Source organism: Eurosta solidaginis, chromosome 2 (assembly GCF_040869045.1).
Source record: "Eurosta solidaginis isolate ZX-2024a chromosome 2, ASM4086904v1, whole genome shotgun sequence".
NCBI classification, from domain to species: domain Eukaryota; kingdom Metazoa; phylum Arthropoda; class Insecta; order Diptera; family Tephritidae; genus Eurosta; species Eurosta solidaginis.
In genome coordinates, this window is record NC_090320.1 from 201,827,826 (window position 1) to 201,844,050 (window position 16,225).

At 36.0% G+C, this 16,225-nt stretch overlaps 1 protein-coding gene across 1 annotated transcript in view; it reads left to right on the forward strand.

Moving 5' to 3' along the window:
- LOC137241793 (coiled-coil domain-containing protein 170) overlaps window positions 1-16,225 on the forward strand; it is a 55,485-nt gene that overhangs the window by 36,450 nt on the left and 2,810 nt on the right. The window contains exons 2-3 of the mRNA XM_067769193.1: window positions 12,907-13,017; window positions 13,534-14,349. Of these exons, the coding sequence (XP_067625294.1) occupies window positions 12,907-13,017; window positions 13,534-14,349 (927 nt within the window). The remainder of the gene's footprint in view (window positions 1-12,906; window positions 13,018-13,533; window positions 14,350-16,225) is intronic.

Below are 16,225 nucleotides of genomic sequence, written 5' to 3' on the forward strand. Positions count from 1 at the left end.
AATATGGATATCAAATGAAAGCTGTTGATGAGTTCTTTAGCAGAGGGTACTTTTTCATACATCTGGGTGACTAGGGTCTCGAGATATTGCCCAAACAACCTTAGGATGTGTTTTTACATTATGGGTACTATATCAAATTCAACCAGACTACGTTATGGTATAGAGGAATACATTCACTTACGAGATGCAGTGAATAACGATGAAAATGTGAATGACATCGGTAGAATTATCATATTACCAGCAGCATATACTGGTATCCCGCGACACATGCATGAATATGCACAGGATGCCATGGTGTATGTTCGCGCTTATGGACGGCCGGATCTGTTTAGTACTTTTACATGAAATCCGTAAAGGAGTGAAATCAAAGACCATTTGTTTCCTTGATCGACACGACATAACTGCACGTATTTTCAAACTAAAACTAAAATCACTTATGGACTTTATTGTCAAATATAGAGTGTTTGGAGAAGTGCGCTGTTATATGTATTCCGTTGAATGGCAAAAGCGGGGATTACCGCACGCACACATTTTGATTTGGTTGGTTGATAAAATTAAACCGGATCAAATTGATAGTGTGATATCAGCTGAAATACCGGATCAAACGATTGGTCCAGATTTGTTCGAAGTCGTCACAAAAAATATGATACATGGACCTTGCGGTGCATTGAATGTGAACTCTCCGTGTATGATTGGTGTTCGAAGCGATACGCACGAGCATTAATTTGGGATACGGTCACAGGTGACGATGGATATCCGGCATATTGTCGTCGATCCACTGATGACAATGGTAAATCAACGATAATTAAGATGGGAAATCAAAATGTTGAAGTTGACAATCGTTAGATTGTTCCATATTGTCCATTGTTGTCCAAAACATTCAAAGCGCATATTAACGTGGAATAATGTAATTCCGTTCAATCAATTAAATACATTTGCAAATATGTAAATAAAGGAAGCGATATGGCTGTATTCGGTGCAGTCCAAAATGACAACGACGAGATTAAAAATGTCAAATGGGGCGTTATATAAGCAGTAACGAAGCGATATGGCGAATTTTTTCATTCCCAATACACGAAAGACATCTAACAGTCGTTCATTTAGCGGTTCACCTTGAAAATGGCCAACGCGTTTATTTTACTCCTGAAAATGCAGCGCTTAGAGCAACAAGTGCACCGTCTACAACTTTGACTGCCTTTTTTCATTTATGTCAATTGGACGAATTTGCTATATGCCGAGGTGCCACAATATTTCACATGGGATAAGTCCAGGAAAACATTTCAAAGGCGAAAACAAGGTAAACCAGTTCAAGGTCATCCTAATGTGTTTTCAACAGATGCATTAGGACGCATTTATGCAGTTCATCCAAATTATGCTGAGTGTTTTTACTTGCGATTGTTGTTAATTAATGTTCGTGGCCCAACATCATTCCAAGCGTTAAGAACAATTAATGGTAAATTGTGCCCTACATATCGTGAAGCATGTCAACAGCTAAATTTGTTGGAGGATGACAAGCATTGGGAAGATACGCTTGCCGTTTCAGCTGTAATAGCCAGTCCACATCAAATACGAACATTATTTTCGATAATAATTGCAATGTGCTCCCCATCTAATCCATTGGAATTATAGAATAATTTCAAAGATTATATGGCAGATGATATTTTAAACCAAATGCGTCGAAAGACTGCAAATTATGAGTTGGAATTCACATTGGAAATTTACAATGAAGCACCAACCATCTCTTTAATTGTAATGTGGAACCAACGCCTCTAACACCCCTTTCCTTATGGTCCACCCCTGTTGAAACGGCAAGTTTCCTTGGACTCCCGTTAGAGGATATTGATGGCAATTTGTGATCGGTCGCGGCTATTAGGTGGGGCGAGCATTGCTACAACAACAACAACAATGAAGCATTGATAAGGATTGACGACATTTGCTTTTCGATGTGAAACAAATCGTTAGTACAATTGGGCATGTCAGCAGCAAATCGTCTACTGCATGATATGTTCAATTGAGAACTGGAGCGTGAATACCATTATGATTGTAATGAACTAAACACATTTGTAACATCAAATTTAACGAAATTGCATGACCAGCAGCAACATGTTTATGATACAATCATGAATAATGTTAGACATGGAACTGGTTGTATGTTTTTCTTGGATGCTCCGGGGGGAACAGGCAGGACCTCTTTGATATCATTGATATTAGCAACAATTCGATCAGATAATAACGTTGAATTGGTACTCATTTCTTCCGGAATTGGGCTACATTACTGGAAGGAGGTCGCACAGCACCTTCTGCATTGAAGTTGCCTTCGAATATGCAGGTAAATGAAACACCAACATGTAATATTTCGAAAACATCTGGAATGGAAAAAGTTCTTAAAGTGTAAAAGCTCATCGTACTACGGCACACAAGAAATCATTGGAAGCACTTGATAGAACTTTGAAAAATCTACGAGGAAGCCAAACAGTTTTTGGAGGTGCCATGATTTTATTGGCTGGAGATTTCAGGCAAACATTACCTGTGATCCCAAAATCCACGGCTGCAGATGAAATCAATGCATGCTTAAAATCATTGTATTTATGGAGACATGTAAACACGCTTACACTTACTACAAACGTACGTGTTCAACTACAATGCCTGACGATTTCTTCACTTTTGCACAGTTTAAAGAGGCATTGATACAGAGTGTATTTCCAAACATAGTTCAACATTACAAAAACTATGATTGGCTCAGCGAAAGAGCAATTTTAGCTGGAAAAAAAAGGATATCAATGATATAAATGCAGCTATTCTGGATCAAATACCTGGTGACACAGTTGCATATAAGTCAATGGACACTATTAATGAACAAGACGATGTCGTAAATTATCCACTGAATTCTTAACCTCACTCGATTTGCCAGGCCTACCACCTCATAATTTACGATTAAAAATTGGAGCACCGATTATTATGCTGCGCAACATTAATGTGCCACAACTATGCAACGGTACCAGTCTCGCTGTGAAGAAGCTAATGGGTAACGTTATCGAAGCAACAATTTTGAAAGGGAAGTACAAAGGAGAAGACGTTTTGATACCCAGAATTCCACTGATTCCGACGGTTTTACCATTCGATTTCAAACGTTTGCAGTTCCCTATTCGCCTTGCCTTCGCCATGACAATTAATAAGGCAAAAAGACAGTCTCTACAAATGTGCGGTATTAATTAAGAATACCCAATTTTTTCTCATGGACAATTGTATGTAGCTTGCTTACGAATAGGCAAACCATCGTCATTATTCATTTACGCGAAAGATGAAAAAACCAGAAACGTTGTCTACCAAAAAGTGTTACAATAAAGTTCGAATGAAATTGTATCAAAGAATTTGCTTTGTTTCGTATTAATTTTTTTCTCTTTCAGCAAATCATTGAATTTATCGCCTAGCGAAGCGGGCGAAGGTACGCTAGTCTATATATATAAAATTCAAATTATGTATTTATGTATGTAGGTATAGATCGAGTTTCGTCCTAATCGGATCGACCGATCGAAACCAAATTTGCACAATCCACGAGAAACATTCCAAGGATGGTCATAGGCTAAAAATAATATCGATATATAAAAGGGGCGTGGCTCCTCCCATGCAAAATTAATATTTGGTACTACATAACTCTGAATGTAGTCAAGCTAGAATACTGAAATTTAGTAAGGAGTTATATGAGGTTAATCCCTAACACCCCAAGAAAATGTGTGGTGGAGGAGAGGGGGCGTGGCACTTCCCATATAAATGGAGTTTATCATACTGCATATCTCTGGATGTAGTAATGTTAAGATAATGAAAAGTGGAAAGGAGCTATATGAGGTTAAGTCATAACACCTCCAGTAAAATGTAGAATTGGGGAAAAGGGGGCGTGGCAACTTCCCTACAAATAGGATTTTTCAGAACTATGGCTGCCGTACAAACTTAGGTTATTATAACAGCTAAAGTTTGACTACAGAGTTGTTTGGCTGTTATTCCTTTTGGATTTTTAATAATCTTCCGCCGTTACAATTTTTTGTTAACTTCAGTCTATCCGCATCTTCTATCTATATATGGGGTATTCCATCCCATTTGGCTGAAAGTTTTTCTTCTTTTTCTAGCTTACGAAAGACGTTTTTCAGAAGCTTTCAAATTTTTTCATCCAACTAAAAAAAAGTTATGAATTTTTAAAAAAACACCGTTTTTGTTTTCAAAATGCTATAACTTTTTCAAAAATTTACCGTTTGGGATCTTTTTTTTTTTGTTTTTAAATGTACTTTTCGGAAAAAATACAAAAAAAAATTCTCGGCCCACTCCGGGATTAGTGGGGATGATTGCAGAATTGATTGAAGTTTTTTATGAGAAAAAAAGGGCTAAATTCGAAAAATCTCGAAAAACTGAAAAATTACAAAAAAAAACTTTAAAATTTTTTTTGAATTTTTTCCGAAAAGTACATTTAAAAACAAATTAAAAAAAAAAGATCCCAAGCGGTCAATTTTTGAAAAAGTTATAGCATTTTGAAAACAAAAACGGTGTTTTTTTAAAAATTCATAACGTTTTTTGAGTTGGATGAAAAAATTTGAAAAACTTCTGAAAAACGTCTTTCGTAAGCTAGAAAAAGAAGAAAAACTTTCAGCCAATTCTAAAGGGGTCGGGTTCAAAATTGGTCGAAATGGGATGGAATACCCCATATATATGAAGTTAAAATTATGAATTTTTGTATGTAGGTATAAATCGGGTTGCGTCCTAAAACCGGCGGATCACAACTAAATTTGAATAACCCACTAGAAACCTTCCAAAGATGGTAATAGGCTAAACATAACTTCAATATAAAACAAGTAAGAACGGGACTGTCTTCGGCTGTGCCGAAGACTTCATACCTTTCATGAATGGGGCTGAACAATAATCTTATCCCGTTCGTAATCTCCGAATAATCGGATGTATAAGATAAGAAATATGTAGTGAACAGATCTACATACCTTAACGATTTTTAAGATAAATATAAAATAAAAAACAGGTAGGTACTTTGTGTGAGGATGCAAAGTTTCAGGTTTTTTGTGGTCTGCGTGTAAAAACTATGACTACGAATCACGTATTTCAAAAATATATGACGAAAACGTAACTATTTGATGAAATTTGATGAATTTTGAAGATTCTAGCCGTAAAAAAGGGGTCAAAATGACAGTTTATATGAAGTATATAATGTATATACGACCGATCTCTATGATTTTTTCAGACAACAATATATGTTATATACGTAAGCATTTTGTGAAATTTGAAGCTTCTAACTGTTAAAACGGGGCAGAAATTGCGCAAAGTTTCTTATCTGAACAATGATTTTTTCAGACATCAATATATGCTATACACGTAAGCAGTTGGTGAAATTTGAAGCTTCTAGCTGTTAAAATGGGGCCGAAATCGTAAAAAAAATATATATATACTATATATACCATCATATATATATAATATATATCACCGATCTCTATGATTTTTTGACACAACAATACATACTATATACGTAAGCAATCGGTGAAATTTAAAGCTTATAACTGTTAAAATGGGGAAGAAATTGCGCAAAGTTTTTTATCTGAACAATCGGTTGTATGGGATATATACTATATATACCACCGGTATCTATGATTTTCTCAGACAACAATATATGCTATACACGTAAGCATTTGGTGAAATTTGAACATATCCAAACGATTTTTAAGATAAATATAAAATAAAAAATAGGTAGGTAATCTGTGTGAGGATGCAAAGCTTCACGTTTTTTGTGGTCTGCATGTAAAAACTATGGCTACGAATCACGTATTTCAAAAATATATGACGTAAACGTAACTATTTGATGAAATTTGATGAATCTTGAAGCTTCTAGCCGTAAAAAAGGGGTCAATATGACAGTTTATATGAAGTATATAATATATATACCACCGATCTCTATGATTTTTTCAGACAACAATATATGCTATATACGAAAGCATTTTGTGAAATTTGAAGCTTCTAACTGTTAAAACGGGGCAGAAATTGCGCAAAGTTTCTTATCTGAACAATCGGTTGTATGAGATATATACTATGTATATCACCGATCTCAATGATTTTTTCAGACATCAATATATGCTATACACGTAAGCAGTTGGTGAAATTTGAAGCTTCTAGCTGTTAAAATGGGGTAGAAATTGCGAAAAGTTTCTTATCTGAACAATCGGTTGTATGAGATATATACTATATATAGAAACGATCTCTATGATTTTTTCAGACAACAATATATGCTATATACGTAAGCAATCAGTGAAATTTGAAGCTTATAGCTGTTAAAATGGGGTAGAAATTGCGAAAAGTCTCTTATCTGAACAATCGGTTGTATGAGATATATACTATATATACAACCGATCTCTATCATTTTTTCAGACAACAATATATGCTATATACGTAAGCAATCGGTGAAATTTGAAGTTTATAGCTGTTAAAATGGGGTAGAAATTGCGAAAAGTTTCTTATCTGAACAATCGGTTGTATGAGATATATACTATATATACAACCGATCTCTATGATTTTTTCAGACAACAATATATGCTATATAGGTAAATATTCGGTGAAATTTGAAGCTTCTAGCTGTTAAAATGGGGCTAAAATTTGCGAAAATATATATATATACTATATATATATACTATATATACCACCATATATATACTATATATACCACCGATCTTTATGTTTTTTTCAGACAACAATATATGCTATATCCGTAAGCATTCGCTGAAATTTGAAGCCTCTAGCTCTTAAAATAGGGCAGTAATTACGAAAAGTTCCTTATCTGAACAATCGGTTGTGGGGGATATATACTATATATACGACCGATCTCATAAATTTTTTCAGGCAACAATATGTTCAATATACGAAAGTATATGGTGAAGTTTGAAGCTTCAATCTGTTAAATTGGGTAAGATATTACAAAAATCCTCTTTTTCTGAAAAATCGGTTGTATGGAGGATATATGCTATAGTGGTCCGATCCGGTCGGTTCCGACAAATGTCTAATCGGACACCCAAATACACCTGCTCACCAAATTTTATCAAGATATCTCAAAAATTGAGGGACTAGTTTGCATACAAACAGACAGACGGACAGACGGACATGGCTAAAACAACTCAGCTCTTCAACCTGATTATTTCGGTATACTTAATGGTGGGTCTATCTATTTTCCTTTAAGGACTTACAATTTTCGGTTTCGTGACGAAATTAATATACCATTTCATTTTCATGAAAGGTATAAAAAGAGGGTGGCACCTACCATACAAACGGAATGTTCGAATACGGCATAACTCTGGAAGTATTCATGCAAGAACATTTAAATCTCGTAAAGAATTAAATTGGATCAATCCCGAACACTACTAAGAAAATAAGGGGTGAGTAAGAAGGGGCGTGGCACTTCCCATAGAAATGGAATAATGAAAATTGGTAGGGAGCTATATGACGTTAAGTCCTAACAGCACCAGTAATATATGGAATAGAAAAAAAAACAAGAAAAATAGGACTTTGAGAACTATGGCTGCCTTAAAAACTTAGGTTATTTCAACACGTAAAGTTTGTTTGCAGGATTGGGTTTGGCAGTTATTCCTTTAGTATTCTTTTAAGTTATCTTTTGGGTTAGTTTTGGATACGCATGGAGGAACCGGAAAAAAGCATTTCTGTTTAATTTGGTATCAATTGATGTAATTTTAAAGTGTAATTATCAATCCAAAGGTGGTGCTTTCCTGTTACTTGCTGGAAGAGCCGCAGTTGAAGTAAATGCGTGCTTTTTCGTCTATAGATGGCTTTACGTACAAAACTTTACTTTCTTTAGAAATATGAGAGGGCGATTTGGCGGAAACACTTCAGCAGCAGCTTTTGCTAAACAACTTCTTGAAATTAATTATGGCAAAATTCCTATTTCAAATTTGATTTCTTTTCCTGCAAGTTTTTGAGAAATTATGACATCACCTGAAGCTTTAACATCTAATGTTTTCCCAAATATTTTACCTATTTATTTGCAAACTATAAAACCACCGTGGTGCGATGGTAGCGTGCTCCGCCTACCACACCGTATCCCCTGGGTTCGCACCCCGGGCAAAGCAACATCAAAATTTTAGAAATAAAGTTTTCAATTGGAAGCAAATTTTTCTAAGCGGGGTCGCCCCTCGGCAGTGTTTGGCAAGCGTTCCGGGTGTATTGCTGCCATGAAAAGCTCTCAGTGCAAACCCATCTGCCTTGCAGAAGCCGTTCGGAGTCGGCATAAAATATGTAAGTCCCGTCCGGCCAATTTGTAAGGAAAATCAAAAGAAGACCGACGCAAATTGGAAAAGAACCGCGCCCTTAGATCTCTTCGGAGGTTACCGCGCCTTACATTTATTTTTTTTTTTTATTTACAAACTATAAATTGCTTTGAAAAAAGGTATTTTAGGCACCTTAAAATGGGGATGTTAATATCACTAGAACCAAGACAACTTATCACTCTATTAACGCAGTCGTGGAAGAGTCCCAAGCTGTGCATATCCGATTGAGTTTATTAGCTCTTTTGAGCCATCAGAAATTTCTGCTCATCGATTGATCCTTAAAAAAGAGCCCATAATATCATAATATTTATGCTTCGTTATTTCGATTCTCCGCGCGTATGTAGTGGTAGGACAAGGATTTTTATCACAAAACTTTTACGGATATCATTGAAGCAATTCATTTTATCGGAAAATTTCGAAAACAAAAAAGTTTAAAACCAAGGATTCCATTGATACCGACAGATTTGTCTTTTCAATTTTAAATGCCTCAAATTTCCTATCCCTATCAATGAAGCTCAAGGAAGATCATTAGATGCGAATCATGGGATTGATGAGCGCAATACAAACCTTTATAGCTTCAGAGCTTCTGCAACTCAATTGTCAACCTCACCTACGCGAGGGGAATCCTGTTACAAATATGATTACAACAGTCGTTAGCTGTAGCAGAAGTCAATCTTACCAACTCATGTTTTACCCATGGCCAGTTACGCGTAGCTTGCATATTTTTATAGAAACGTGGGGTAAAATCCACCGTCATAAGCTAGAAAATAATAAAATTTAAATATCTAAATAGAGGCATTGTTTAAAATCTATAATTAGCCATCCGGCTTATTATGGACTTAACGTAAATTTTTAAGAATTGTCGGATCCACTCTAGGAACACATTATTTCTATCAAACAACATGCTATTCCAAAACAAGAATGTACATATGTATATCGTATTTGCAATTTCTGGCTTTCCAGTTATATGTAAAAATAGCAACGACAATGCAAAGCAAGCAAAAATATAACAAATTAAACAAATCTCAAGCGCGGTATCCAGATCATTAGAAAGCCAATTGTTTATTTTCCAGTTGAATGCCTCTCCAACTTATCGCGAAAACAAATTAAAATCTTCTTCGTCAATAAACACGACCTCCTTTTCAACTTGAATATATTATCTCAGGGCTCTAGCGGAAACTGCGCGCTTCTGTTTTTAACCTCGTTGTTCCTTATACAGGTTCCGAATGTGTCGATTTTTATGTGAACAATTGGCGCTCCAGGTAATTATCGATGGGTGTGCGCCATGCATATGATATTGTAACGAATTCTGGGGATTTCTGATATTTATGCACCTTCTGCTAACGTTCGAATCGTAAACTGTTCAATAAGTCACTCCAATATTCAGTATTGCAAACTGGTCTTTATTTAGATTTACTTCACAATTATACTTCACAACCAATAGCGTGTTTAAATCAAAGCTGAATAGTTATTACCCAACTTGCGCTGCTTTTATACTCTCGGTTTCCTCGTTCACCCATTTCTCCTAAGGTCTAGTAATTTCGCGAACTGTTGTATCTAATGCTTGATTACCAGCTATATACATATATATTTGTAGCTTATAGCCATATGCGTGTGTATGTATGAGAAACTACTTCGGCTGATGACTACATGCCTGTGTATGGGATATCTCTTCGTCGACTTCTATGTATGTGTATAAATAATAATTGATGTGCTCATGTACACAAGTAAAGCTTGCTTTAATGTTTTTGTTGTTATGCCTTTACTTACAGCTGAAATTCACCACAATATGTATATACCTTGAATACGTGTTTGTATTGCAACTATTGCTATACTGAAATTTTGCTCTACCCATGATACCAAAGCGGCTGCGTTTTCTTGCAGTAGTATTTTTGACTTTGTGCCACATTGAGAGTTATGCCCAGCTCTCCCGGATTTTGGCTTATTCTATGCCGTTTTGTCATTTACTCCTAGATCCGCCACCAGTTTTACTCAATTCTATTCACATGTGGCAAGACTTGGTTATGATTTTCACTCACCATCTTAATCGCGTATGTGATATTGAACAAAGCAATGAATATGTTAATTGTATTCATTAAGTCAAAACTTGATTATACATACATATGTACATGTGTAATTCGAACTCATGTACATATGTACATATGTATATGTTCCTTCAATAACTCAGCGACAAATTAATTTGGTGGATGGGTTCATTCAGGACCATATTAACCCTTAACGGGGCCCTACGCAACCATGAATTTCGGGGCCCTTTTTTGACGTCCGTTCCCTTCTTTTTTCGATTAAAAAATACAAACTTATATCTATCATAAACATTTTTTTGTCACAACGTAATAATATCAATAAAATTACTATCTACATTTTAAATATGTTGTTTTCTACATTTGTTTTCGGCAAATTCATCAATTATATCATCAATATCGATTTTGTTCAATAAATCTGACTCAATGCAAAGTATACCTAGCATCTCGAGTCGCTATTGTCACGTTGTAGCTCTTTCAGCAACTTTGATTATTTTTAATTGCGAGAAGTATCGTTCGGCAGAACAATTTGTGATCATTAATGTTAAAAAAATCCGAAGAGCTATTTCTGTGCTGGGAAATACATCGGCTAATTGATCTTCCATTAGAATCTTATACAAATGACTATGAGTTTTTTGTGCGTCAGTGTATCTGGAGTTCACGTAACTTTGGAATTGTTTCATTTCAATAAAAAATTCTTCCAAATCTCTAGAATAAACGAACTAAGATATTTATAGATTCGTGGAGGTCTCCATCTCTTAGAGAAAAGTTGATGAGAAATGCAAATCTCTCTGAAACTTCCATATACACTTCCGCACGTCGTTTGATTTCACAGTGAAGATTGTCGATGATTTCTAGGAAACCTTTTGTCCTAAAATCATCGCGAGGCGAAAATTCTACTTCTGGACTTCTGGAGCACTTCCGTCATTAGGTTGGTTTTTTCTACGAAGAGTACGTTTTACGATTTTTGTATAACCTACACCAGGTAACAATTATTTTGTTTTTTTTCCTCGAAATCATTGAACTTTTCACGGAATGAAACTAAACTCTCTTCTAACAATCGGTACATAAAACCACTCATTTGCAAATCTGCTTTTTCACTTTGCAATGACTTACAGGACGCATAGCAGTCAAAATAGAGTTCCATAAAATCAACATGAAACCAAATTCGAATTTTTGCATTTTATTCGCGATACACGTCGCCTCATATCGAGTATCAATATTTTGTAATTCATCATCAGCAATGATTTCTAGAGCCCCTAATATGATATCAAATGAATCGTAAACTGCATTCGTCGCATTCGAATGTGCTTCCCAGCGTGTGACAATATCTTCAAAGTTTTCTCATTGTTTATTTTATTTTTTAAGACGCCCCAACGATAGGTGGAAGCGGAAAAAAATTATATAATGTCTGCATAATGGCGAAAAAATTACTGCATAAAAACAGCACTTCACAGCATACTCTCCAAACAAATTAAGGGAATGCGCGGAACAGGGAACATAGATCGCATTCTCATTCAAATTCAATATTCTTGCTTGCACACCTTTATACTTCCCGGACATGTTTAATGCGTTGTCATATTATTATCATCTACAATTTTGAATATCACAGTCTTGAGTAAGAAACTTTAAAGTTTGATTCGTTAAACTTTCACCAGTATGACCTTCTAACTGAACAAACGTTATACACTTTTTTATTATTCAATATACTCTCATTTCATTTCGATACACTTCTTTGCACGCTCATACAGTTTTTCAAATGCGTCGGAAATGACCTTTTTAGAACCTTGTCTAGTTTGTCGGTCGTCGCCTTTTGAATGCGGTCAATTGTGCTTTAGTTATTTGAGTAAAATTTATTTTCAGTTCTGATTATATTTTTCTTTCACTCTCCAGAATTTTATGTTTGTAAGACAATTTTAGAAGTCTTTTTCATTTTTCGGGGATCCCCTGAAATCGGGGGCCTCAGACAACTGCCTACCTGTTAATTCGGCCTTGGGCTCATTGCACTGCTCACTTAAGAGATGCCCACATGGTAATAAGCTAACATTGGATTTTCTTGGCATATTTTTATGCACACAGTCCAAATATGTTTGAACTTAATTTTTGGTAGAGTACGCACTATTCGGTTGAAAGTTTTTAATTGATTTGTTTCTCATCAGTAACCGATATACACTCATATCAGTACTTATAACTTACGTGCTTTTCGATCATATAGTGGTTTATGTCTGGTGTATGGTGTGATCTTTATCTTGCTGATCTCATTCACCATTTCCCACCACTGTACAAGAGCTGGGACTTATCGACGACAATGCTTAAAAAGTCTGAAGTTCGAGCGAAAAATCGGAAATAATTTAAAAAGCTTTAATAATGCGTGGGGTTATTTTATGCTTTATATGAAATAAAAAAGTTTTACTTCTATGTTTAATTTTCAAATTATCCTCTCTTTCACCTGATCCATCCTTCTCAGTTACAATTGCAAATGGTGTAGACTCTCAAGTAAATCAAATTGTTTTGTAAATTAAAAATTCAACTAAGTTTCTTTTAAGCTGGATACTAACGTCACTACACAGGAGCACCACCATGGAATTGATCTGGTCACAACTCTACGCAGCGAAGTGGCAGCACTTTCTTACAAGCGAGATCGTCTTTCGACTGAAGTAAGCTGAAATGCCTATATTTAAACGTAAATATTTACCAAAGAACATAGAAATATTGAGAAGCGTCAATGTAAAAAATAGAGGGAAACAAGTAATTTTATTTTCAATATATCAACTTTAATGGCAGTATGTAACTTATCTTTTCAAAAAATAGAGTTAGAACAAGAACGGCTTATGTTTTTCTTGTTTTATTTATCTAGAACATACACATCACTTATGTTGCGTTCCAATGAAGCGTGATCCAGATACGGATAGAAATTTAACATGCAAATGGAACAACAATGTTATCCATATAGATTCATTTGTTGCATTTGCATGTTAAATTTTAATCGGTATCTGGATAACTGTTAATTCGGATGAGAGGTTAGTTTTGTTTGAACATTTTAACGTTTTTTTATAAATTTTCATTGTTTTTTATTTTTCACTTTTGGTATTTGGAAAATTGACACAGGCATTTACAATTACTCTATAAATATATGTACATATACATATATAAATATGTGTATTTTTTACCAGCTCGGAGATACACGCGCCACATTGGCTGCACGCGAGTCTGAATGTGAGAACTTGCGTGCGCAAACTGCTCGCCAATCGGCCCTGATAACCAGTTTACAAAGTCGATTGCAGAGCGCCGAGAACCGCGAACAATCGATACAAACACGCTGCGATGCGACAATACAAACAATACAGCGCGAAAAACATGCTTCTGACGAACGTAACAAAGAGCTGCAATGCAAAGTCCAACATCTCGAAAACCATGTTGCAGCCGAAGAGCAGCACAAAGAGCAAGCTCGCAAGCAACTCAATGATTTGGTGCGACGTCTTGCTACCTGTTTGGGGGTCGACTTGTGTGAGAATGCACATCTCACACCAGAATGCGTCCTAACACGGGCTGAAGAGGTTATGATCGAATTGCAACGCAACAAAGCTAAGGTGAACTCTACTTGCGATACATTGAGTAGCTGTGAGAATGAACTGTTGAACTTGAAGTCGCTAGCCAACATTGAAAAGCAACGTTTGAGCGCACAATTAGAAGGAATAACCAACCATAATCACGAATTGGAAGGACGCTGTAGGCAATATGAACGCGATCTGCAACTGCTACGCGATCGAGTAACAGAGGCTGAGATCAGTGGAGAAAAGTTAAAAGAGGAATTGCGTGGCTTCGAATCGCGTTGTCATCGATTGCAAAATAATCTGGATCGTACGCAAAGTGATCGACTGCAATTCCTACGCTGTCTAGCCAATCAACTCAATGTGTCTGAGCCATGCGAAACGCTGATCAAAGAAAAATTGCGCGAAGTATTGACGGAAAAACAAGCAATGCATATCGTAAGTTACAGTCAATGACTTTATAACGATTTTTATACTCAGCTGAACAGAGCTCACAGAGTATATTAATTTTGTTCGCATAATGGTACCCTGTAACGGCATAAACTAATCGAAATAGATATAGACTTCTATATATGAAAATGATCTGGGCGAAAAACGAAATCCATTTAGCCATGTCCGTCCGTCCGTAAACACGATAACTTAAGTAAATTTTGAGGTATCTTGATGAAATTTGGTATGTAAGTTCCTGGGCACTCATCTTAGATCGCTATTTAAAAAGAACGAAATCGGACTGTAACCAATTTCGAAAAACCGAAAAAGTGGAATAATTCATTACCGAAAACTGACAAAGCGATGAAACTTGGTAGGTGGTTTGACCTTATGACGCGGAATAGAAAATTAGCAAAATTTTGGACAATCGGCGTGGCGACACCAACTTTTAAAAGAAGGTAATTTAAAAGTTTTGTAAGCTGTCATTTGGCAGGCGTTGAAGATATCATGATGAAATTTGGCAGGAACGTTACTTTTACTTTTACTTTATTGCTGTATGTGCTCTAAACAAGAATTGGCAAAATCGCATGATGAGAACGCCCACTCTTTAAAAAACAAATTTTAAGTCAAATTTTAACAAAAAATTTAATATCTTTACAGTATATAAGTAAATTATGTCAACATTCAACTCCAGTAATGGTATGGTGCAGCAAAATACAAAAAAAGAAAATTTCAAAATGGGCGTGGCTCCGCCCTTTTTCATTTGATTTGTCTAGGATACATTTAATGCCATAAGTCGAACAAATATTTACCAATCCTTGTGAAATTTGGTAGGCGCTTAGATTCTAGGACGATAACTGTTTTCTGTGAAAAAGGGCGAAATCGGTTGAAGCCACGCCCAGTTTTTATACACAGTCAACCATCTGTCCTTCCGCTCGGCAGTTAACACGATAACTTGAGCAAAAATCGATATATCTTTGCTAAACTTAGTTCACATACTTATCTGAACTCAATTTATCTTAGTACTAAAAATGGGCGAAATCAGACTATGACCACGCCACTTTTTCGATATCGAAAAATGAAAAAAATGCCATAATTCTATACCAAATACGAAAAAGGGATGAAACATGGTAATTGGATTGGTGTTTTGACGCAAAATATAACTTTAGAAAAACTTTGTAAAATGGGTGTGACACCTACCATATTAAGTAGAAGAAAATGAAAAAGTTCTGCAGGACGAAATCAAAAGGCCTTGGAATCATGGAAGGAATACTGTTCCTGGTATTATAAAAATAAAATAAATGTAAGGCGCGATAACCTCCGAAGAGATCCAAGGCCGAGCTTCTCTTCCAATTTGCGTCGTGCTCCTCTTGATTTTCCCTACAAATTGGCCGGACGGGACCTACATGTTTTTTGCCGACTCCGAACGGCATCTGCAAGGCAGATGAGTTTTCACTGAGAGCTTTTCATGGCAGAAATACACCCGGAGCGCTTGCCAGTCACTGCCGAGGGGCAACCCCGCTTAAAAAATTTTCTTCTAATTGAAAAACCTTATTTCTAAAATTTTGATGTTGCTTTGCCCGGGAGTTGAACCCAGGGCATACTGTGTGATAGGCGGAGCACGCTACCATCACACCACGGTGGCCGCCACCTGGTATTACATATATAAATAAATTAGGGAAATCCGACAGATGATGTTCTCCCTTTTAAAACCATCATTAATACCTTTAATTTGGTACCCATATCGTAAAAACGCATTCTAGAGTCACCCCTGGTCCACCTTTATGGCGATATCTCGAAAAGGGGGCCACCTACAGAGCTAAGGCCCACTCCATTTTAAAATACTCATTAACACCTTTCACTTGATACCCATATCGTGCAAACA